The 26,182-nt window shown below is 41.4% G+C and overlaps 1 protein-coding gene across 21 annotated transcripts in view; it reads right to left on the reverse strand.

Annotated features, from left to right (window-relative positions):
* The window catches only part of AMBRA1 (autophagy and beclin 1 regulator 1), a 197,095-nt gene that overhangs the window by 154,709 nt on the left and 16,204 nt on the right, over window positions 1–26,182 (reverse strand). For 4 of the 21 annotated variants that reach the window (XM_036259708.1, XM_036259694.1, XM_036259713.1 and 1 more), the window contains exons 2-10: window positions 20,442–20,468; window positions 19,347–19,545; window positions 18,727–18,806; window positions 6,439–6,692; window positions 5,734–5,792; window positions 5,064–5,247; window positions 4,281–4,453; window positions 3,019–3,085; window positions 1,029–2,482 (exon numbers count right to left, since the gene is read on the reverse strand). In XM_036259708.1, the coding sequence (XP_036115601.1) occupies window positions 1,029–2,482; window positions 3,019–3,085; window positions 4,281–4,453; window positions 5,064–5,247; window positions 5,734–5,792; window positions 6,439–6,573 (2,072 nt within the window). In that variant the 5' untranslated portion in view covers window positions 6,574–6,692; window positions 18,727–18,806; window positions 19,347–19,545; window positions 20,442–20,468. Of the gene's footprint in view, window positions 1–1,028; window positions 2,483–3,018; window positions 3,086–4,280; window positions 4,454–5,063; window positions 5,248–5,733; window positions 5,793–6,438; window positions 6,693–11,639; window positions 11,665–14,516; window positions 14,603–17,079; window positions 17,130–17,645; window positions 17,739–18,726; window positions 18,807–19,346; window positions 19,579–20,441; window positions 20,469–22,954; window positions 23,172–26,182 lie in introns of those variants that run through there. The other 17 variants (XM_036259710.1, XM_036259709.1, XM_036259699.1 and 14 more) reach the window with 14 other exon arrangements.

Below are 26,182 nucleotides of genomic sequence, written 5' to 3' on the forward strand. Positions count from 1 at the left end.
TTAACTGGGTAATTCTCTAAAGCATCCTCCCAAAATAACAAGTACATTATGTGCACAATCCATATCCCCTCCCTTGTTAGAAGCTTATGTTAGAGAAATTTCAGTTGCTTCAACACAGGATATAACGCAGAGCAATATGCTGCTTGGATCCAACAGGCATATTCTGGGAGTTGGTGATTACATTAGATTTGACCTTTACAGAATTACAGAAAAAAGTCCCTAATAAATCAAGATAGATGTACACACAGCCATACATGGAACATGTGGTGGGCGATCGACTACACCCACTCTGTTTCTTCCATGAAGAGTTGCCTGGGATGCCAATCTGAGTATGGAGAGGCCTTCCTTCTATGAATTATTCTTCCTCACCCCGAGGTGAATGTACATCTGGAAGATCTACTCAAAAAATCTTAACTAAGCAACAAACTTAATGTCCAAAAATATTTATCTAAAAAAATATGATCATATATATATATATACACATACATATACATATATATAAGTTTTCTTTTCTCTTTCAAGCTGCATTGCTCCAAAAGATACGATTTAAGAGGTGAACAAAAAGCAACACAAGAAGGGCCAACACACTAGCTATCCCAAGCAGGGTTCTCTTTTATTACTAATTTCTAGACATACTGGGACATTTTTTTATTTCACAGTAACTAGTCCTGAACATACAATCCTTCAAGAAGGTCAAAAAGCCAGGCAGAGGACATCAATGGTTCTATTCCTCCTCCACTCCTCGTGCCTCTCGAACCTAATCTGCACTCTCCTTTAAGGCTAAAGGTCACATAAGCTTAACCAGAAAAGGAGCTAGCAGAGCCAACTCACTCCTATTGCTAAGCTCTACCTTCTTTCTGCCACCAGAACAAGATTTTCCAAGAAGATGTAATGGAAGCTAGAGAGAGCTGAACCAAATGCATGGGTCTCAGACACTCCAGATCCAGCCACAACATCTGTAGGACTGAAGGAAGAGATATAAGGAGAAAAGTAAGGGATGTAAGAAAGGACAGAAAGCACCTGCTTACCTCCTGAGTGAATCTTCCTCAGAGCTTTCCTCAGGCATATCCTGATGTAAGGCCTCCTGTGATACAGTTCCAGTTCTGCTGGGCTGGGTGTAAATTCTTTCCCAGTGCCCTGTCTCCTGGTTGAAGGCCACCCCCACAGTCCTCTCCTCCTGTGGACTAGCAGAGCTGCTCAACTCCAGCCTGCTGGAGCTGGGCGTTTGGCCCTCAGTCCGCTCAAGAGGTGGCAACTGGCTGCCACTCGATGGCATGCCCTCAAAGGTACTGGAGACCTGCCAGGAGGAGCTGGCCTCGCCAGAGGAGTAATTAGATGTGGTTCTTTCCCAGCGCAAGGTATCATTGTTGAAGGTCAGGAGATTGTGGCAAGCACGGCAGTGATTCAGGTGACCACGGGACAGGTTGGAGTTGTTCTCACTGCTATGTGGGGTAGGCTGGTGGGAGGGGCCTGGCCTCTCGGATTCAATGTTATTGTTGAGCATTTCCTGGGCCTGTTGGGTCTGGGGGGCTTCCCCATTCAGGCTTTGGTCCAGCTCCTGAAGCCGGTCATACTCCAAAAAGAAGCGTCTCAGGTCACATGGAAGCTCATGGCGAATGCTGCCCGAGTTGTTTTGATTGGAACCATTCCCTCCATCTGACTCAGTTGCCAACCCTGAAGCTGGAAAACCCCTCCCTTCTGTGGCTGAAGTGTAAACAGATGCTTGAGAGCCACCTTCCTGCTGCCTCAGCACAGACAGCAAACTCACCGAAGAGGCACTGGTCCTGGGCGGGGGCATGGATTCCGCCTCAGAGCGTGAGTTCAGACTGAGCACTGTCCGGGTCCACTCAGATCCTGTCAGTCCAGGAGCTATTTCTCGGTGATACCTAGAAGGGTGGCTAGACAAAGGGCCTCCCAAAGAGCGACGGGTGGGACCCAGACTGAGGTTGCGGAGCGTGTTGCCGGCAGTGCTGCTCTGGACTGTACTGAAGGCAGACGGCCGGTTCAGGAGGCCCTGGTCCTGCTGCGTTGACGAGGCCTGCTCCGGGGGATGGAAGGGCTCGGTCTGTACAAAAGAAAAGGAAGGGGTAGTAGCCCTGGCAGAAGCAGGGGGAACACTGTCCTGGTGTGGCAAGAGGGAAGGAACTCGAGTGCCAGAGCAGCGGCTGCAAAGGCACAGGATCCCAAGGTGCTGGCAGCACTCAGCTGTGGGGTAACTGACCCGCTGTCGGAGCCTGATGTAAGCGGAAGTCCTGGGGCGCTCCGTGGAGGGCTGAGGGGGAGGCGGTGGGGGTGAGGGGGTAGCAGAATCTTGCACTGTGCTTTGCTCTCCCACCTGGATGCCAGAGGAGCGAGAGGACAGCATGTGCAGGAAATTGTGGAGGAGAGGCGTCCGGCGAACTGGCTGTGATTGCAGGAGGGCACGCTGACGGTAGTGGGATAATTCTGTTCCATCTATGGGGATCTCTGGTTCATCATCACCCTGCAATATGGACCAAGGTAGGGCGGAGGCAGAGCAAGGCAGTTAGGTAGAACCTCCAGGTAAATCAAGAAAAGCCGCTGACAATCATCCTAGGAAAACCTTCATAGGCAACAACTCTACTTCTGAAGCACTGAGAACTGGCTTCAGATTCAGAAATCATCATATGGTATTAAGTTATTCACTCCCAATTAGCAACATTTCTGAATGAGTACAGTTGGCAAACCAATTCTCTTACAAAAGGGATTTCCATAACACAGAGACAGTGGGGGGAAGCAAAATGTTAACCAGCCAGAGGCACATGAATGACAATCTATTCAACACTGCCTGGTTACTTCCAATGAGGTGATCACTCGGGTTTCAGAATTGACTCCCCTGTCATGATTATGGCTGTAGCTTTGAATACAGTCTGAAGCTAGTTTTGAATCTTGACTGGAAACACTTTGGCATTTAAAATTAAAGTCTAATATAAGAATTAGAGCACTAGTTTAGAAAATAAGCCACAGTTTAGATGGAGTTGGAACTGCTGACTCACTTACCTGCTGATTAGAAGGGTTAACAATTGCTGTGAGTAAATAGTGTCCAAGAGGATCAAATCTCACCAGACTGAAAACAGAAGAGACAGAAACATTCACAAAGAGAGATTATGTTAACCGAGAAGAGGAAACATGTTCAAATTTGTAGCAATCATTACTGGTCATGTCAGATTACCTAGGTACCCACTTCACCCTAGACGTTCAAAACTTTCAAAGAGATTAAAATAATAAAGCTCAATACTTCTTATCTCCTCATATTTGCCAAAATAAGGGAATCTGTATCAAAAAAATAATTTCAAAAAATACCTAGGCTTCCATTCCAGGAAGCAGCTACATTAAGCACACATTTTCTCATATCTAGGAGCTCATCATAACAGTAAAGCATAGAACATTCCCATACTCTGCCACAAGTTCAGTTCTTCCTTCATATGGCAGCTACACTGGCAGGAGGCAGGAGTTCTGGTGACAAAGAACAGTCTGTCTCAACATCAAGTAACATAGCTGAATCTATAAGCAAGACTAGACTAGTTTATATCCAACTCTAATACCAAGAGGACCAAAGGAAAACAATGCATCAGCTTTAATTCAGGCAATGCGTGTTTTGATCTTTAGGGCTAAATAGCAACTGGCATAGTTGATGCATACTTACATCTCCCTCTTGCAGTTTGATAAACACAGATAACTAGGAATGAGCAATTATCCATCAAGCTACTCACAAACTGAACACCTTGCAGGTTCCTCAAAAAAAAAAAGGCTCTATTCCAAACCCAGATAGTTTTGAACCTAAAAAAGATTCTAACGACCCGTCTTCAGAGACCAAAAGATAAGGCCAATAATGAACAGCTAAAATGAACAAAATTATTGCTTTCCAACAGATTGGCCACCTGCTTAAAAGATAGGAGGAGCACCCTAGCTGGTGTGGCTTATTTTGTTGGGCTCTGTCCAGTGCACTGAAAGGTTGCCGGTCTGATTCCCAGTCAGGGCACATGCTGGGGTTGCAGACTTGATTTCTGGTAGAGGGTGTGCAGGAGGCAGCCGACTGATGTTTCTCTCTTACATCAATGTTTTTCTCTTTCTCTCTCCCTCTCCCTTCCTCTTTTTCTAAAACTCAATTTCAAAATCTTTTTTTTTAAAAAGAGAGAAGGAGCTGTAGCAATAAAAACCTGCCCTGAGCAGGAATAACAATCTTTCTCCCAAGGTGAAAGCCAAGTGTAAATGTTCTTTACCATGTTAATGTCAGATACCACTGGTGGGCAAGGACTCACCGGACCCGTTCCATCTCGCTAGCTGTCTTTACCACAGCAAAGGGCTCCCGTCGACTCCAATCCCAGAAGTGGATCTCATTGGCAGTGGCAATCAGAAGGAGCTGAGCCGTAGGGTGGAAAGCCAGAGAGGCAATGGCATTGTTGCTATCTGTGAACCAGCTTTCACTGCCACCCTACGAATGAACAATCCCAGATATTCTCAGGTTACAAACTGCCAGCCAACTGGGATGTCAATTTCAAGGAAGGTCCTTATTTAAGGTAAAATGACTACAGCAGGGCCTACTTTAAATATGTCTTCTGTAAAACAATGTAAAAAATCAGTGACTGAGCAGTGTCACCAATTTATCGGAAAAATATTACTGTCAACTCAGCTCTCCAAGTCTTCTATAAGCCACAAGCAATGAGCATCAGCACTGTTCTGTTTCTGAAACCTGGGAAAACTCAAGCTTGGTGCATAACATGGTATACAACCCACAAGCCTCTAGGACAAGGAGCCTATTGCTTTGATAATTATAATCAGAGTATACTACAATCCTTGTTATAAGACAACAAAAGTCTACCCTGAACACATCTTAGAGCATGGGAGGATGGGAAAACAGTTAAATAAGGTCTTCATCACAGAATGGAGGACTATGGGCTAGGCTTTCTATCATTTAAGTGGGCAATGACTACTACTTACTTGGGTGTAGTCCTAAGAACCTGGCTAGTCTCTCCTCCAGAATTAGAAACCCAATGATAAACAAGTCTCTGCATTTAGAATACCAAAGAAAAGGAAATACTTACATGTAAATCCCAAATCCTAACCTCCCCATCCAGGCAGCCAGAAGCAATAAGGCCTGAGATGGTGGGGTGGAAAGTGACACACCATGGAGTGCGGCGGTGTCCAATCAGAGAATGAACACACTTGCCAGTCTTCACCTCCGTAATATAGATATTATGGTTCACATGGGTGGAGGCCAAGAGAGTCCTAGGGAACCAAAGAGTACAAAGTCAATGTAAAGCATCTGACAGGGTAACAACTATCAGTTTTGGACAACATAGAAAATTGGTACTATGTCCCATCCTAGAATGAAAAAAAATACCCCTTGGGCATTACAAACAACAGAAATATTCTGATCTTTAAAAGCTTATGAATTCTCCACACTGTCCCTAAATGGCATATACCCCTTCAGAGGATATTTTGTCTAGCTGGAAAACTATCACACTGTTGGTGGTCTATATCACACAGGCAAAGGCTGGTTATTGAAAAACGTTCCAAGTTTTGACCCCTATGTTCACAGTTTCCTTTGCTTATTCTCATCTACTTTCTTTCCCTTTCTGATATACTGTCAAAGCTCTGTTCATACAGTGCTCCACAGAGCCTTTAGGGATTTGACTTTGAAGATAAAGTTAGGCCAAATATATGGAAAGCAATGTTATCACAGGTCTTAAGTTATAGATAAGTACTAGGTACCTGTCTGGGCTGAAGGCCAGTAAGAAGGTAGAGCGTGGACTATCCGGCAGTTCTACTCTCTGGGAAACAAACACACAAAAAAAGTTAAAATACATTATTTATAAACTAGGGCCCACTCTACCTCAAAAGTACATGAACCTGTCTAGATTAGTATTCACAGTGTAAGTTTGCAAACTGGACATAATGATTAAGCTACAAATTGAGAAAAACAAATCTAAATTACCTTTAGGAAAAATGCATAACTCTAAGAAAGAAGGTACTTCTAGCCCATAAATTCTTCCAAATTTATTTTTTAAAAAAACTTCCCTAAGTTATATAGTATATCTATCTATCCTAGAACACAAAATAAATTATACCCAAATGCTATGTCATTAACCCAACCCAAGGTTCCGTTCTACTGTCACTCCTACAAACTCTATGTCAAAAATAACCGTTTTTCGCCCTGGCCGGTTTGGCTCAGCGGTTAGAGCGTCGGCCTGCGGTCCTGAGAGACCCGGGCTCGGTTCCCGCTAAGGGCATGTACCTCAGTTGCAGTTTGTCCCCGGCCCTGGTCGGTTGTGCGGGTGGCAGCCACTCGATGTGTCCCTTTCACGTCGATGTTTCTCTCTCTCTCTCCCCTCCTCTCTCTCCCTCCCACTCTACCTGAACAAAAAATGGAAAAATGTCCTCGGGTGAGGATAAAAAAAAAATAACCGTTTTTCTTACCTTGCCCTCCCATTTCATCCACCGGGTTTTATCTTCCACCAGCTCCTGCAGAAGCCGCTGAGCTCCGAAGGCCCGAGTGCCCCGTTCTCGCCCCCATAGTATGCGCACAGCATTCTTCTCGGGAACAACCTTCATGGTGCTCAGTAGCCACTGTCACACCAGGCACAGGAAGAGAAGGAGCAAGCAATAGCTCCACACGATGAAGCAGCTAAAATGAGGCCATTCAGGTCCTTGTAAGTTGTCTTCATGGAAATCTAAGGTATGAATATGAATATCAAAGAACAGGTATTCTGCAATCAGAGAAGCTTCTCATTGCAAATATGATTCTAGCTCAAAGAGGAAAGTATTCTTTTCATATTTAATGACACTTTCTCAGAAAAGATCCTTTCCCCAGAACTTTTCTTCCAAAAATATTTCTTCCTTAAGTTGCTCTCATATCCTCCATAGCTCAGCCTTTTATGTAAAGAACAGACTATTCTCTATAGCAGTTACTCTGTTATTATTTTATCAGATAGGAAGAACTTATGCGACTAATAAAAAGGTCTGGAAACCTGTCAAAAATAAAACACGAGCCCTGGTTGGTTTAGCTCAGCGGTTAGAGTGTCGGCCCTCCAACCAAAGGGTCGCGGGTTCGATTTCCAGTTAAGGGCACATACCTGGGTTGCAGGTTTGATCCCCTGTCCCAGTGAGGGTTGTGCAGGAGGCAACCAATCAATGTGTCTCTCTCACATCAATGTTTCTCTCTCTATTTTCCCCTCCCAAAAAATATAAAATAAAACACGACATCAGCCCTCCCATTCTGTGACACACTGCTACTTTAGTTGCTGGCACCCCTTCTTATCACTTAGGCAGCCCCAAACTAAAGGACAGGTAACAGATTTTAAGAACCTAAGGTATGGTTCTTACGTAGCAGCTTCCATTCTATCTCCTACCTAAAAGCAAGGACTACTTTGAAGTACCTTTCTCACTCTCTTTTTCTCTTCTCCATTAAAGTTCCAGAGTAGAGAATCGAGGAAGAGAGAGAGAAAAAAATTCAGTTCCTTTTTCTAACCCACCACAACCCCTAGGGACATAAAGTTGTCACTAAATAAACAAAAATTCTACTAAAATGTCAACTAGCAGCAAATATATATATATATGTGTAAAAATTCTAGAATCGTAGCTCCTCTATACAGTGAAATATGCAGTCCAATAAAATGGTATTTCAAAATAATATGTATATAAATGTTACTTGTTGCAGCACCGTTTCTTAATTCTATTATGAAAATTTCAAATATACAGAAAAGTTTTTATTTATTTATTTTTCCTTTATTGATTTTAGAGAGTTTTTAAAACAGTAGAATAAACATATACTATTCACCACTTAGACTCAAGAATTATTAATATTTTGTCAAATTTGCTTTATCACCATGGATAGAAATATGGCAATATATGTGTGGTTTTTTTTATATTTTTCTGAACCATTTCAGCAGGCATCAAAACCCTAACCTTATATACCCCACTATGCATCTCCTAGGAATAAGGACACTGAGCTTCATAATCACAATACCATTATCAAACCATTATATAATATTCAGTCTTCAAATTTCTCCAACTGTCCAAAAAAAGTCTTTAATAAGTTGACTTCTTTTTCATTTTTCTTCCCTTTATTGATTTTAGAGAGAGAGGAAGGGATAAGAAGAGCAAGATAGAGACATCGATGAGAGAGAACATCCACAGGCCGCCTCCTATCAGGCCCACAACCTGGGCATGTGTCCTGACCGGGAATGGAACCAACGACCTCTTGGTGCATGGGTCAACGCTCAATCACTGAGCCACACTGGCCGGACTAAGTTGGCTTTTTTAAAAATCCAGAATTAAATCCAGAGTCAAGCAAAGAATTTGGATGCCATATCTCTTTAGTCTCTTTCATTCTAGAATAGCCTTAAGGTTTTTTTTGTTGGTTTTGTTTCAGTTTCTTTATTTACAACATAAGTTTGTTTGTTTTTTAATGTTTTCGTTGATTTTTTTAGAAAAATAGGAAGGGGAAGAGAGATAGAAACATCGATGTGAGAGAAAAACATTGATCAGCTGCCTCCTACATGCCCCCTATTGGGGATCAAGCTCCCAACCTGGGTACGTGCACTGACCAGGAATTGAACCTTTCAGTCCATGGGGCAACGCTCAATCCACTGAGCCACACCAGCCAGGTTACAACACAAGCTTTTAAAAAAGCCCAGGATAGCTGACTTGCAGAATGTCTAACATCCTAGTTTTATCTAATAGTTTTTTAACAGTGCCATTTAGCTTGCCGCTCTATCCCTTATTTCCTGTAAACAGGTTAGGTCTAAAGCACTGATTAGATTTGGGTTAAGTGTTGTTTTGGGAGAATGCTTCATAGGTGGTGCTACCTATGCACCTTCTGGTGCAGTACATCAGGTGACACATGTTCTCAGACTGTCCCATTTAGTCAGACTCGGTAACTTATGTGATCACTTGGCAAAACATCATCACTTGGTTTTATTTGTAGCAGCCAGAGAACTCTATAAAGGTATATTTCTCCCTTTACTATTAGTAATCAGTGACTAATATTTAGCACCATGTAAATATCCTGTTCCTCCTTGACCTTTTACTTAATGGTTTAGCAGTCATTGATGCTTTTTTCTTGAACTGTTTTATTTGGAAGCAGAAAAATGTTAGATTTTCTAATGTCATCATTATTTCTACACTTATTAGCTGGCACTCTGGAAAGAACTATCCCTTAATAGCTGAAACAGGATAAATGCTTACTTTTTTGCCTTTAATTACTACTTCTTTCTTATTGTTTGTAACAGCAAAAACTGGGGACAACCCAAGTATCCATCTAAAGGAACTAGAAAACTAATCTAAGTAAGGAAGATTCTCTAGGAACTGACAACAAGTGATCTCCAAGATACATTGTTAAGAGGTGAGGGGGTGAAGCAAAGTACAGAATAATATATATAGTAATGCTACCTTTTTAGGAACTAAAGGAACAAAGTGAATGGAGACAGAGATGAAAGCAAGACTTCCATCTTGCTTGTTTTATGTCATTTTTTATCTCTGAAATGTATTACCTATTGAAAATTTATTTTTGAAATATTTAATGATATGAAAAATACATGTTAAGTGGAAAAAAAAACCCACAGAAGTCAAAATTATATACATGGTATGATCCCAATTTGATTTTTAAAAAATCTTAGAGGATAATGATTCAAAAGAAATATAAAATACTAACCATGGTTATCTTTGGATGGTCGGGCTACTACTGGCAATTTAGTAATTAGAAAATGTAGTGTTCTTTCCACTTTTTAAATTTAAGAAGCTATAAATGCTTATTGTAAAAAGTCGAACAAATTGGCTCTTTACATTTTATGAAAGGCAGCAATTTTAAAAAGTACACAACTAGATACATCCAAATACAGATAGAAGGAAAAATATGTATAATCTGTGCTGAAGAGTTTTTCCCTAGAATATGAAAATGCAAAAAGTCAGAAAGAGCCCTGGCCAGTTTGGCTCAGCAGTTAGAGCGTCAGCCTGCAGTCCAGAGAGACCCGGGTTTGGTTTCCGCTAAGGGCATGTACCTCAGATGCAGTTTGTCCCTGGCCCCGGTTGGGTTTGTGCGAGAGGCAGCCACTCAATTTGTCCCTTTCACATCAAAGTTTCTCTCTCTCTCTCTCCTTCCCACGCTATCTGAACAAAAATGGAAAAATGTCCTCGGGTGAGGATAAAAAAAAAAAAAGTCAGAAAGATTCTATAGAAAGAGGTAACTCCCAAGTTCCTAGTCACACACAGTTCCCTAAGGAGTGACAAAGGAACAAACTCTAGCCTGTACCCTCACCATATAGCTCTCATCCCTCATTAGTGCATATAAATATGTACACACTGAAAATCTCAACAAGCTGTAAGCCAACCTCCTGAATAAACCAAGGATGAACTAAATGGAAGGAAATAATCTCCTTGGTGATCCTGACAACTCATGGTTTAAAACCCAAAGTCTGGAAGTGAAACTGCCTCGCAGTTGAATAATTACTAACCAGAAAAGTAAAGAAATACAGTTCCCATTAGTTCACCTTAACCCTTTACTGGGTCTGTAATTCTTTTTGAGGCCATAATTCTTTAACCTAATACAGAGAATTTCAGAAGAAAATCTGACCTCAGACCTTGTGTAATTCAAGAGGAAGAAGAAAATATAGGTCACAATCATCGTACGATCTAGAAAACTGTGATGCAACCTAGAGTTCCTACAGGTATCAGAAGGAAAAGAGCTGCTATAAATACCAGTTATCAAGAAAACTAAAAAACTAATGCTCAAGATTACCCAGGAACTTGTCTATCAATTCCCAGGGACCTAAACACACTGAAAGTTCAAACAAGAGAAAGTCTAAGTGATGGCAGGAAGTCAAAGGGACTAAAACAAGTGCAGTTTTTCTTTTGTCTGAAGAAAAATATTTGCTTGTGTTTCTTTAAAAGGATATGAGACTTCTCTCCCGATATACTCCTTACAGCCACCTGAGTAGAGTGTTTACTTGGTTCTCTACAAAGAACAAAAGGAGCTAAATCAAACTGAAGTCAGACAGACCTGTAGGCTGAGAAGGAAGTGCAAGCCAAGTGTGTTTTTCATTCCCCTTTTTAAAAAGGAGGAAGAAACAAGTTTCCCAATATGTCTTTAAACCAGACTGAGACAAAAGGTGTCAAGTACAACCTTATTACACAGTCCCCAGAATCAATTCTCAGTCACTAAAACCCTCATGCAATTAGAACCAAAAGGATGCAACTGGGATATACATATACATAACACAAATGCCAAGATTTTACCCTTTCCACCCCACCTTCCAGACCACAAGTGATCATTCTAAAAAGCTAGGAAGATAAACCACCTTTAAAGATTTTGCTCTGCTTAACTGAGACATAATTTTATTTAACAACTACAGTACTAATAAAAAAATCACCTAGAGAGTATGCCACAACCCAGTGGGGACTAAAAGTTGAATGTACAGGTTCTCCTTGCAATTTGATCATCTTATGCCAGCAATTTTGTTCTACCTTCTAGCTATATGACTGGCAAGTTATTTAACCTCTTTGAGACTCCATTTCATCCTGTGTAAAAAAGGAATCACACACTAGCTGGTTTTGCTCAGCGGTTAGAGCATTGGCCCACGAACCAAAGAGCTGAGGATTTGATTCCAGTCAAGGGCATGTACCTCGGTTGCAGTTTGGTCCCTGGTCATGGTTGGGGTCATGCATGAGGCAGTTAGTTGATGTGTCTCTCTCACATCGATGTTTCATTCTCTCTCTCCATCCCTCCTTCCCATTCTATCTGAAGATAAAAGGAAAAAAATATCCTTGGGTGAGAATTAAAAAACAAAACAAAAAAACAGGAATCACAATATCTGCTTCATCAAACTGTTGTGAGGCTCCAATAAAAATAGTGGAACCCTGCCGGTGTGGCTCAGTGGTTGAGCATTAACCCATGCACCAAGAGGTCGCTGGTTCAATTCCCGGTCAGGGCACATGCCCAGGTTGGGAGCCCAATCCCCAGTGGGGGGCATGTAGGAGGTAGCCAGTTGACATTCTCTCTCATCATTGTTTCTATCTCTCTCTCCCTCTCCCTTCTTCTCTCTCTAAAATCAATAAAGAAAAACAAAAGAGTAGTGGAGCCATTAATTATTGTTGTCATTAGTATTCAATCCTCTTTGGGGTTCACTATGGTTTCCCTCACCAAACAATAAAACCCGAGACCGACCTAAGATGCCACAAATTCCTAAGAGTTGCAGATTTCTTTCTTTCTTTTTTTAGAGAGAGAGAAGAGGGGAGAGGGAGAGAGAGAGATGGAAACATCAATGAGAGAGAATATCGACTGGCCGCCTCCTACATGCCCGTTGCTGGGGATTTGTCCCACAACCTGGGCATGTGACCTGACTGGGAATTGAGCTGGTACCTCTTGGTGCATGAGTCAATGCTCAACCACTGAGCCACACCATCCGGGCTTGCTTTACATTTTTAATATTCATTTCCTCAAAGGGGAAATCATTAAAGAATGATGCTGAGCCCGGGCCAGTTTGGCTCAGCGATTAGAGCATCGGCCTGCGGTGCAGAGACCAGGGTTCGGTTCCCGCTAAGGGCACGTACCTCGGTTGCAGTTTGTCCCCGGCCCTGGTTGGGTCATGCGGGTGGCAACCACTCGCTGTGTCCCTTTCACATGGATGTTTCTCTCTCTCTCTCCCTCCCACTCTATCTGAACAAAAAATGGAAAACTGTCCTCGGGTGAGAATTTTAAAAAAAGAGAATGATACTGAGAAAAAAATGAAAAACATTCTCACTCTTTCCTTTACAGAAATTCATTTATATATTCTTTAAAGTAAAAGGGACTTTAAAACCTTTGACCAAAAATCGTTCTAAATTTGATAAAGTACCAATTGAAACTAGATCATAAAATTCAACTACTATGTATGTATCCTACAAAACTACCAATTTCATAAAAGTAAGAAAGCCCTGGCCAGTTTGGCTCAGCGGTTAGAGCATCGCCTGCAGACCAAAGAGTTGCAGGTTTCATTCTGGCCAAGGGCATATACCTCTGCTGTGGTTCATCCCCAGCCCTAGTCAGAGTCACGCAGGAGGCAATCAATCGATGTGTCTCTCTCACATCTCTCTCTCTCTCTCACTCTCACTCTCTCCTCCCTCCCACTCTAAGGATAAATAGAAAAATATCCTCAGGTAAGCATTAAAAAAAAAGAAAAGTAAGAAAAACTACCTATCAGGAAATAGAGATAGATTCCACAGTAAATTTACTTATGTCTGGCAACTAGGATGGAATATAAATCTTTAAAAAGTCAACAGAGCCCTGGCCAGTTTGGCTCAGCGGTTAGAGCATCAGCCTGCAGTCCAGAGACACCCAGGTTGGGTGCCCACCAAGGGCACATACCTCGGTTGCAGTTTGTCCCCAGCCCTGGCTGGGTCATGCAGGAGGCAGCCATTCGATGTGTCCCTTTCACATCGATGTTTCTCTCTCTCTCTCTCCCACTCTATCTGAACAAAAAATGGAAAAATGTCCTCGGGTGAGGATAAAAACAAACAAACAGAGAATGTGATCGTGAATACTCTGTCAAACCTGTGCATACCCTTTTGTCAAACATGAAAATATGACCTAAACACACCTGTCAATGTAAAAAAGAGTCCAAATCTGTAGAGAAGTTTTATGATTTATTTGAGCCAAACTGACAACTGCCAGGAAGCAAAATCTCAATGAATTAAGAAAAACGCTCTGGAGAATGGTAGTTCTGCAGCTTATTTTATACATTAGAATAAAAGGAAGACATAAGGGGGTAGTGATGTGAAACTCATCTATCATAGATTAAGAAGAAAAAAGCAAAGCTAGAAGAGATTGGATAAAGAGTAAAATGGTAAGACACATTATTTCTTTTACATTGGTGGGTACAGGATAGTTAACATTTACAGCACACAGAGATGGTATTCGAGGATCAAGATATAGTAAGGGGTTCTGGTCTTGTGCTCTGGTTTGGTGGGTGTGCCCTGATGGGGTCTGGAAATGGAAATTACTCTGACATTCCAAACGTATGTTAACTTAGATGCACAAAGACAACAGACAGGCTCACTTAAGGTCAAGACTGACCTTTGTCTAGTAAGCTACGGGCCTAGGATGCGACTACCCACCATGATACACTTTTAGTTAGAAATTTGTATGTTCAGACCATCCTATGTGGTTACTTTTGGTCTCTGAGTTTGTAGGGCCTGCCATGCTGGCCTTCCCTGAGCTTGTCAGGTTTACTATGTGGCCCCTTTTTCATCGACACACCTGAGAAAAGAAAAAGAGGAGTCTTCACATATATAGTCTCATGCTGATCCTTTCCCATCCACATGGCAGACACAAGTGCTAGCGACCTCCCTTCACTGCTAGAGTTGGTCCCAAATCAGGATTCTCTATAACTAACTTAGTTTACCTGCCTGTGATAAATTCTCTCCAAAGACAGTAGCCATCAATTCCTTTCTACCCTACATCCATGCTGCTCAACCCATCAAGAGATGAGAACATATTTCTCTTCCCTTGAATCTGGGCTGACCTTATGACTTGTTCTGACAATTGAATGTAGCAGAAGCAATGATGTGCCAGTTCCAGGCCTGGCAGCTTCCACTTTCTCCTTGGAAGCCAACCACCAAGCTGTAAAGAAATTCAAAATGTTGCCCTGGCTGGTTCGGTTCAGCGGTTACAGCATCGGCCCATGGACCAAAGAGTTGTGGGTTCAATTCCGGTCAAGGACACATATTTCAGTTGTGGTTCAGTCCCCGGCCCCAGTCAAGGTCGTGTGGGAGGCAACCAATCGATGTGTCTCTCACGTCAATGTTTCTTCCTCTTGCTCTCTCTCTCTCTCTCCCTCCCTCCCTCCTTCCTTCCCTCCCACTCTACCTGAAGATAAGTGCTATCTCCAAGTGTAGGAAAATATCCTCAGATGAGGATTTAATAATTAAAAGAAATTCAAGATGTCCTACAAGAGAAATCAACCAGGTAGAGCGGCCCTGGATGATAAAACACCCTTGGAGATACAGAGGCTACATGGAAGACTATCAAGGTGTCAGAACAATGAGTTGAAACCCTATTGAACCCTTTAACTCAGTCCAGCCACTGGACAAAAGAGTGACTCATAAGAATTCCCCTTTGAGTTTATGTCAATAAGGTGCCCCTAGATAGCCTCAGGATGGAAGTGTTCACTCGGAATAAGAGATTAGAAGATTGAACTCTCAGCTCCATCCACTGACCTCTGGGAAGGGGAAGAGGGGGGGAGGGGGTCTATACATTAAGCTCTGAAAAATTATTGAACAACAAGACTTGATGAGTTTCCAGGTTGGTGAACATATCCTGATGCCAGGAGAGTGATGCACATCAGTTTCATGAGAACAGAAACTCCTGCACTTGGGACCCTTCTGGATCTTGCCCTGTGTACCTCTTCATTTGGCTGTTAATCAGTATACTTTATAAATACTTAAGAAAAACTTAAGTTCTGTACGCTGGTCTATCAAATTAATCAAACCTAGAGGGTCATGGGACCCTCCTGTCTATCACCAATCAGAAGCACAGGTGACAACTTGAACTTTCAACTGGCAATGGGGACATGGTGTGTGTGTGTGTGGGGGGGGGGGTCGTAGTTTTGTGGGACTGAGCCCTTAAACCTGTGGGAATCTCATGCTATCTCCAAGTGTAGATTGTGTCAGGATGAAGTTAAACTGTATAACACCCAGTATATGCTGAGAATTGAAGAAATGCTTGTGGTACTGGAAAAAAAAAAACACCACACATTACAGGTAGTTTTTGCACAGTGATAGGTAGCTAAAATATGACCTACCTAATAAGCAATGTTAATTCCTTCTTAGGACTCTTTCATCCTCACTGGACTATAAACTCTGTGAGGGCAAAAATCATGTTTGTCAGAATCCCCATATCTAGAACAATGCCTAGCACAGAATAGAATAAATAGAAAGAATATGTGAGTCAGATCCAAGATGACATTGGAGTGAGTGAAAGCTACACTCACTTCCTCTCAGCCAAACTAAAACACAGAGCAATCAATCTGAATAATCAACTAAAGAGTAGCTGAAGAGAAGTGTTATAACCAAGGATTTACAGAAGAAGCCACATCAAGACTGATAGGAAAGGCAGAGACATGAAAAGGGCTGGCCCCACTCCCACAGGCAACAGCTGAGATTCTGGAGGGATATCTCAGTTTCCCCTGAGAAGAGTGGGTTCTCAACCCCAAGTCGGGCTCTCCAGCCCAGAGCACCAGAGCCAGGAAGAGGTGCCCACATAACATCTGGCTGTGAAAATCAGATCTGTCTGCCAGGGAGAGACAGGAGTCTGCTAGATATATAGGTGACCTCTTCAAGGGCCAAAGCACAAAACTGCACAAAATCTAGTTCACAGCCACTCATCCTAGGCTCTGGCGGGCTAGAGAGAGGGCAAAGCGGGCTAGAGTTCTATGAGGAGAGACTGGGGTTTGTGACTCTGGGAAGAGAGTTGAAGGGGCAGCCACCAGGAACCATGTGCTGAGGGTAAAGGGTGGATAAATGGTGATGGAAGGAGACTTGACATAGGATGATGAACACACAATACAATATGCAGATGATGTGTTATAGAACTATACACCTGTAACCTATATAATTTTATTAACTAATGTCACCCAATAAATTCAATTAAAAATTAGTGAAATACAGAGAAAAACAAGAATGAATATGTGTATGTACTTACATCCAGTTATCAGAAAAACTCAAACTCTCATAAACATCTAGATGGGGGGGGGGGGTCATGTCTGTCTGGTGTGGCTCTGTGGATTGAGCATTGTCTGGTGTGGCTCTGTGGATTGAGCATCATCCCATGGACTGAGAAGTCCTACAACAAAAAAGCTGTGCCACTGTCAACCTGATCTCAACTAGTCATATCATTATACACAGGTCATTAATTATGTGAAGGCCAGGCAACAGAGTATGCACAGGACAAATTCATCCCCACAACTACTGAAAAAACAAACAAACATGTACCTCAGAAATGACAGCAACACTTTTTTTATCCTCATATTGGAAACACAGCATATTTATTTATTGATTTGAGAGAGAAAGATTTGTTGTTCCACTTACTTATGCATTCATTGGTTGATTCTTGTATGTGCCCTGACCAGGGATCGAACTCACAACCTTGGCGTATCAGGACAGTGCTCTAACCAACTGAGCTACCTGGCCAGGACTGAAACACAGCTTATTTATTTATTTATTCATTCATTCATTCATTTTTTTTTTTTATCCTCACCCAAGGACATTTCTGCATTTATCTTCAGATAGAGTGGGAGGGAGAGAGGGAGGAAGAGAGAGAGAAACATCAATGGGAGAGAGACACATCGAGTGGCTGCCACCCACACACCCCCAACCGGGGCCAGGGACAATCTGCAACTGAGGTATGTGCCCTTAGCGGGAACCGAACCCAGAACTCTCTGGTCCGCGGGCCGATGCGCTAACCACTGAGCCAAACCAGCCAGGGCGAAACACAGTATATTTAGAACAAAGTACAGAGGCAGTGGGTATACTTTGAAGGTAGGGATGGAAATATAGGAGGTTACATTTTAAAATACCAGATATAAATGTGATGTGATTTAATGGGTAAAGATAAGACAAATAAGTAATTAGTTCCAATAACTGATATTTTATACCTGAGTTGCTATATAATCTTGGACAAATCACTCTTCCTGAATTTCAAGTCTTCTTCCATGTATGAATTAAAAGTAGTAACACCTTCTTTCTATCTTAAAAGAATAAAGTCCTTGTACTATCTTAGAAGAAACAGAATACAAAAATTTCAAGGCTCACAGGACTGGGCATTGTCCCATGGACTGAGAGGTGCCAGTTCGATTCTTCATCAGGGCACATGCCCCAGTTTGGGGCTCGATCCCTGGTGGGGGGGGGGGGGCGTGCAGGAGGTGGCCGATCAATGTTTCTCTCTCACATCAAAGTTTCTATCTCTCTCTCCCTTCCTCTTTCTCTAAAAAACCAATAAAAACATATTTAAAAAAATAAAATAAAATAAATAAATGGAAGTCAGCACAAAGATGTGTGGCACCTACAGTTCTGAGAGAGTGCAAAGGAAACTACAGTGGCCATAAAACAGAATCAGAAAGTACCTGACAAACTGAAAGCAAATAATTTGACAGAATCAAAACCAATACAAACCAATATTATACACAGTCCCTTTATAAGAAATCAAAACCCAGAAACAAAATGCTTACAAGACAGAACCTGCACCCTCTACTGCATTTATGTTCAGAACCACAAATAATCTAAATTACAAGTGGTCTCTCCATCTAGAAAGTCAGGCTAAGAGTTAATAATGAGTCAAGTACCTGGTACACAGACTATAAACCCAAATTTACCAAAAGATGAGTAAGCAATGTAACCTCTTTTTTGTTCTCATACCCACTACAACCCCCAACATTTTTTATATATAAACTCAATAAGGCAAAACTCTACACAGTATATCACAAATAGGCTAACAAAATGCTTTGAGGATACAAAACTAAATAAATTCTAATTACTGTTATTATAATAAAGGGGAGGAAAAAGCACCAACTTTTCTGTTACAGGTTTTTCTTATTAGGGCTTTCTAAAGTAACTTACGGTGATGTAACCTAATGTCCAGAACACAGGAAAGTTTGTGCTCAAAGAATGGTTAAAACTACAAATAGAAAGCTATAAGTCCTAAATTTCAGACAGACACTCTTCCTTACTCCCACTTACCTCAGAAGAATGAAGAAAAAAGAAATGACTTTTATCTGCAAACTATTCTGAAGAAAACAGTGCCGAGAACACAAGAACCCCTGGAAAATCAAGGAAGAACAAAAAGGAAACCACTGAACCCAGAGGAAAATGAAGCTCAAGTTTTGAGTCTCAAGCTATCAAACAAAATCAAGACCAGGAAGGCCACTCTTAAGTGCACAAAACTGGCAAGGGATTTTCTATTAGCAAGCAAAGAAAAAAGGTGGCTTTTGGAAAAAATTTCATTTGAGAAAAGGTAGCTTTTGATGAAAGAAATTTCAGAGGCAAAAACAGCTTAACCCCAGAAATGGGAAATGACCCCAGCTGCCTCAGGCAAACAGGCCTAATGACTTTTGCAACAACATACCTTTCATCCACCAACCCTATTAGGAGGCTAAGGGAGAGCCAAATCACAAAGGATCACATCTTCCTGTTTTCTACAGTCTTGGGGGAAAGAGTCCAACTCTATTCCTCCCTGGGGCACCACATTGCTCCCTACAGTTCTTGGAAACCATGGGAGCCACAGCAACAGCATTGTAAAAAGCTTTAAGAACATTAACCCAGGAATCCTCACAAGCCCCAAGACAGATGAGATTACTCACCAGGCAAATAAAAATAACACCTGGAAGAGGCTAAGAAATTCATGTAGGTTCGTAAGATGAGTCAGTCGCCAAAGCAGGATTTGAATTCAGGCTTTTCCTTCATATACTATCAGAGCTTGATTCTCAGTCTTTGGCTCAGCAGATACTGTGTTCAGTGTTCTCCAATGTTAGAGTCAGCCCAGGTCAGGTTCTTGGCTGACTAGAATAAGGAAAGGAAAAATTTCCCTCAAGGCTTCAGGAAAAGAAGTCAAATTATTAAGTGCAGAGCTTTTATGCTAAAAGGCCCAGACGCCCCTCCACCTTGCCAATCACATTTTCTCAGCCAATCAAAATAAGACACTGGATTTAAGATCCTAGTCATTTTAAGCTCTGACCAGAGCTGGATTCCATTTGCCCAACTTTCCAAATAAAAAACCCTTGGGGTGATGGGATGCAATAGCAATCAATGATACACAGCCAAGTGTTTATTGAACATCTACTATGTATTCAGTACTATTCTAGGCACTGAGGATACCAGAGTGAACAAGAACATTCCTGCCCTGTGCTGCCCTGGCTGGGTGGCTCGGTTGGTTGGAGCATCATCCCATACATCAAAAAGGTTGTGGGTTCAATTCCTGATCAGGGCACATACCTGAGTTACCGGTTTGATACCCAGACAGGGTGAGAATTTGGAGGCAACTGATCAATGTTTCTCTCTCACATCAATGTTTGTCTCTCCCTTCTTCTCTCTCTAAAATCAATAAAAATACCCTCTGGTGAAGATTAAAAAAAATAAGAACATTCCTGCCCTCAAGAAACTTATGTGATTTATGTAACTAAAAACTGATGACACTTTCAAGTACTGATAAATGATAGGAAGAACATATGGAAAGCAATGTTTTTGGGGGGAGCAGATTAAAGAGAGAAAACCAAGAGTTTAGAATCACTTCCTATTTTTTTTTAATGTGAGCCTGAGAAAATATGAATAACCCAGGAGAAACTTTAAAATATTTTCATATAAATAATACAATAAATATAACCCAACATTACTACCTATTTTTAAATAATTGCACATAGGACTAAATGTGAAACAGCATTCAAAGAAAGTATCCTTACCTCAAGAATAACAGCAATCTTAAAGCCCTGTAAATAAATGGCAGAAAAATCCCAATATTTATCCAATTATCCACCAACTGACAAAGTCAAGTGGCAGACTATAACACATTTTTAAAGCAACACTTCTAATGTTCTTTGAACATTTGCTACTCATTTGCAGTGCTAAACAACTTGGATGAATCTCCTGGGAATTTTGCTAAGTGAAAAGGGCCAATCCAAAAAGTTACATATTATATGATTCTATTTACATAACATTCTTGAAATAACAAAGGGAGACAGATTAGTGACTACCAGGTATTACACATAGGGCTGGGGTAGGGGGAGATAGGCCACCTTCCACAGTGGGTATTTTCCCTTGATTCTCTGCACAAAGCTTTATTGCAACTTGATCCATTGCACTGTAAGATCGTTGCGATTTGGGAGTGAGAGTGGCTATAAGAGGGCACCAGGAGAACAGTCTGTGGTGATGTTCTGTATCTTGACTTGTATCTTGACTGTATCAATGGCAATACCCTAGTTGTAGAAGTGTACTGCAGATCTGTAAAATGTTACCACTGGGGAAACTGGTTAAAGGACACAAAGGATCTCTCTCACTATTACTTCTTGGCAACTGCATGTAAATCTACAATTATCTCAGAATCAAAACTTTAATTTTTAAACAATAGGTAACATATGCTCCTTATAACAAGTAAAATAGTCTGTGGTCAATCTTCCTCTCAAGCTCTCCTATTTTTACCCTCTTGAGATAAACATGTAAACTCACTGCTCATACAAACACACATGCATGCAAGTTATTTCCTATATCATAATTGGATCATATATATTACATATTTACCCTGCAGCCTACATTCTTCACTTACTATCATTATATCATAGAGAGCTAAACAAATAAAATAAAATAAAGTAAAATAGCACCAAGCAGGATGAGAGGCATAGAATATTTTCTGACTGAGGCAAATCTCATAAATGTTTACCATTCTAATGCACAATAGCTGAGTCAGAGGCATTCAGTCAAACTGTGTACTAGAGAAGTAACATTCTAAAGAGATCTGTAAAAAACAAGGTCTTCAGCCCTGGCCAGTTTGGCTCAGCGGTTAGAGCGTCGACCTGCGGTCCAGAGAGACCCGGGTTCGGTTCCCGCTAAGGGCACGTACTTCGGTTGCAGTTTGTCCCCGGCCCTGGTCGGTCGTGCGGGTGGCAGCCACTCGATGTGTCCCTTCACGTCGATGTTTCTCTCTCTCTCTCCCTTCCTCTCTCTCCCTCCCACTCTATCTGTACAAAAAATGGAAAAATATCCTCGGGTGAGGATAAAAAAAAAAGGTCTTCAGCAGCTATTCTAGGATCCCATCACCCTCTATGACTCCTCCATGGAACTCTCCTGTGGGTCCACAGAGGAATAAATGCTAAATGATTTCTTTTCAGTAGAAAATTGCAAGAAGAGATAATGTTAACACGTACTCAAGCCTCAGCAAACAAACTACTGTGAAAATATATCCCTCCTTCAAGCAGAATTGCAAAATATATGTGATAATTTTTAAAACATCCATTTTTACTAATGGCTACTACCACTATGAAGTGCTAAAGTCTTACATACTCTATCTCTAAAGCCCCCTCCAACCCTACATCCATTTTACAAACAAACCTGGCTCAATGTGAAATTACTTGCCCATGATCAGACAGCCAGTAAGTGGTAACGTTAGCGTTCAAAGCTATAAAACTAGTGATTTTTCCACTTTATCAGGTTTTTCTATATTATTGCATGCCAACAAAAGAGATTCAATAAATTTAACAAGTGTATTTAGGTAGAAGCCATTTTCTAAATATGTCTGCTGATTTTGATTCTTTTTTTTTTTTTTTTCTTCCCATTTAGCATACTTTGAGGGAAACTATACTCTGTGCCAAACCAACCCTATTGTAGATGACAGGGACAAAGAACTGAAATAACAAACAAGTAAAATTTAACAAAACAAAAACAGAAAAGGCCTCCAACCTCAAAGAACTTTTATTCTAGTGGGGATACAATACACTGTAATTCTAACTACCATACTGAAATGTGGCAAGTGTTACCCTCAAGAAAGTACAAAGTGCTAAGAGTTTGAAGAATTCAACTATCCTCCCAAAAGCAAATGATAATCTCTCACCTAAGCTTCCTTACAATTGTTCTTAGTTTCAATTCTGCTCTGATAGTCTACAAGTCATATATTTCTTTTCTTGATCCCTGGGCAAAAGGTCTACAATGTCCCTCTATACAAAACACTGCCTGAGACATGCTCAATAAGTATGAACAGAAGCTTACCAGCTCCTTCTCCAACAATAATGTAATTTTTTTGACACTTTGGCAATGAAGGTAAAGTATCTTTAACATTTTTGGTCAAAATCATGGATGTACAGAATTAAAAGTGACTTAGACATCATTTGACCATAAGATCGTAAAACGTTAAATTGGCCTGTCCACTGTTACAAGACTTACTTAAGGGCAGCTATGAGACAAAAGTCCAAGTTTTTCAACTCACTGTATCAGGTTCCTTTCCACAACTGCTTCTTTCAAGTCCAATGAAAATTAACTTAGTAAAATTCAAGTTTTCTCATTTCATCAAAGATAGATACATCCATGAGTAAATAATTGTGTGCAATTTAAAGACCAACTTTAAAGTACAGCCCAGCTGGTGTGGTTCAGTGGCTGAGCATCAACCCATGCACCAAGAGGTGGCTGGTTCAATTCCCAGTCAGGACACATGCCCAGGTTGTGGGCCAAATTCCCAGTGAGGGGCATGCAGGAGGTGGCCAATCAATGTTCTCTCTCATCGATGTTTCTATTTCTCTCTCTCCCTTTTCTTTCCTCTCTATCTAAAAATAAAGAAAAAAATTTTTTTTTAAATAAGTGCAGTTAAATAGTAACTTCATTAAAAATAAACATATAAACATGCTAAGCACCCATCATGAGTACACAGAAGGTAAAGGACTATCTCAGCCAGTGTGGCTCAGTGGATTGACCATCATCCCATGGACTGAGAAGTCCCAGTTCAATTCCCGGTCAGGGCACATGCGCAGGTTACAGGTTAGATTCCCAGTGAGAGTGTGTGCAGGAGGCAGCCGATTCATGTTTCTCCCTCACATTGATGTTTCTGTCTCTCTTCCCCTCTCTCTAAAAAATCAGTAAAAACGTATATTTTTTAAAAAGATAAAGGACTGCCTATCCTTGATATGGCAGAAGTTCTTCAAAGTTATTCTAGGATCCCTCCCTAGATAGGGAGGGAAATGTTAATACACAAAAAATTGCCATCATCATCTTAGCAATAGCTAGTATTTGGGGATATCTATTACGAGCCAGGCACTTTACATGTTCTTTCTTCTTGTAAAAAAATTTTTTTCTTTATTGATTTTAGAGAAGAAGGGAAGGGAGAGAGAGAGATGGAAACACAGATGAGAGAGAACATCGACCGGCCGCCTCCTACATGCCCCCCACTGGGGATTGGGCCCACAACCTGTGCATGTGTTCTGAAGGTATCAATCCGGCGACCTCTTGGTGCATGGATCGACGCTCAACCACTGAGCCACACCAACCGGACTGTTATTTCCTTTTTTTTTTAAATCCTCACCTGAGGATATTTTTCTATTTATCTTCAAATAGGATGGGAGGGAGAGAAAGAGAGAAATGGAGAGAGAGGAGAGCAACATTCATGTGAGAGGGACACATTGACTGGTTGCCTCCCACACGACCCCAAACAGGGCCAGGACGAACCGCAATCGAGGTACGTGCCCTTGACCGAAATTGAACCTGTGACTCTTTGGTCCGTGGGCCGAAGTTCTACCGCTGAGCCAAATCGACCAAGGCTACATGTTATCTCTGAATCTTACCACTCTTCAAGAATAGGTGTTATCACCTCGTTGTGTATTTGTGCACACCAGGTTTAAATAAGTGTCCCCAAATCCCACAGCTACTCAGGGTCGGTGCTAGAAATCCAACTCCAGAGCCCATGCTCTTTTCCCACTATTCTATGCTCCCTAAGGACAGAATAACTGCACTGCACATGTGGCTGTGACATCAAGTCACTTCAAACGCTGATACAATGTCTTGATTGAAAGTTATATAATTTAATCAACTTTTCAATCTTCAGGATGCTTTAAGAAACTTTCTTACATGATCCCTCAGTGGTCTTCCAGGCTTTCATTCTTGCTTTTTTCCCCCCCTCTTCAAGAAGCAAAACCCTTTTTCCAAATGAAATCTGATGTGAAAACACTAAAACATAAAACAGATCTAAGTTGAGCTGCCATGGTTTAAGCAGAGTGGTAAGACCAAAGCTCTTCTTTAATCTCACAGCCACCCCTTTAGCATCTCCAAAGAACATAATGTGAAAAAGCGCCAGCTTGAAACAGAAGACTGTCTTTTCCATCTCAGCCTTGCCATTCACCGTTAATATAACCTTTGGCAAAAAAAGTTTCACTTTTTCTTGTCCTTTACAAGAGATACCACCATCCACTTAATAGGTCTGCAATGAACAGTACATAGAAGAACAAATATAAATTCCCAGCACATGGTAAATATTCAAGAGTTGGCCCCCCTCTCTTTTATCCTGAGGTTAACAGCTGTTGCCAATTCAAAAAAGCCCAAAATATGTTTTAAGATATCTTCAGTAGTAGGAAAGTAAACAAGTAAATGCTCCCATAACATAAGCAACTAACATAAACCTAATAAATATTGCATTAAAGGCATCAATGGCAATACCACCCCACCCAGCTTAGCTTCGTGTGTCAATGATCCAGGGACCTCAAACCATGATTTTGGTAAGAGATAAGAGATCTCTTACAAGATACCTTAATGCAGACCCTAAGTGTCAGATTGAATGAGTTAATGCTGCTCTGAGCACCTTAACACTGGTACTTCCTAAGTGAAGCATTTAAACTGGGAAGTTAGCCCTGGCTGGTTTGACTCAGCGGTTAGAGCATCAGCCTGCGATCCAGAGAGACCCGGGTTCAGCGCCGTACCTCGGTTGCAGTTTGTCCCTGGCCCTGGTTGGGGTTGTGCAGGAGGCAGCCACTCGATGTATCCCTTTCACATTGATGTTCCTCTTTCTCTCTCTCCCCTTCGCCCTCTATTTGAACAAAAAATGGAAAAATGTCCTCAGGTGAGGATTAAAAAAAAAACAACTGGAAGTTAACATTGCATTTAATGAGTATTTTTATGTTTATGTTATACAACAGAATCTAATGTTCATTTGCCTATCTTCTGGGCTTCTATTTCTCCAGGAACCACAAATCAAATACACATTTATGTTATATGCACCTTCATCTAAATATTTTAAACTAGCACATTCTAAACTAGTCATTAAGAATCTATTACCGCCCGGGCAGTATTGCTCAGTGGTTGAGCATCAACCCATGCACCAAGAGGTCACCAGTTCGATTCCCGGTCAGGGCACATGCCCAGGTTGTGGGCCAGATCCCCAGTGGGAGGCATGCAGGAGGCAGCCAGTCGATGTTCTCGCTCATCGATGTTCCTCTCTCTCTCTTCCTTTCCCTTCCTCTCTCCCTAAAAGCAACAAAGAAAAAAAATTTAAAAAAAAAATCTATTACCTTAGGCTGTTATTGATAATGTGCTCCCATTTCTACATGTAAAATGGGAGATCAAATTAATTTTTATAGGAAAGAGATTCTCAGTCTGAATCTAAGCCCAGCCAACAATTCTCAAATCACATACTCTATAGAATCTAGATGTTGGCTTTGATTCCCATGTTTTACGG

Source organism: Molossus molossus, unplaced genomic scaffold, assembly GCF_014108415.1.
Source record: "Molossus molossus isolate mMolMol1 unplaced genomic scaffold, mMolMol1.p scaffold_m16_p_13, whole genome shotgun sequence".
Lineage (NCBI taxonomy): Eukaryota > Metazoa > Chordata > Mammalia > Chiroptera > Molossidae > Molossus > Molossus molossus.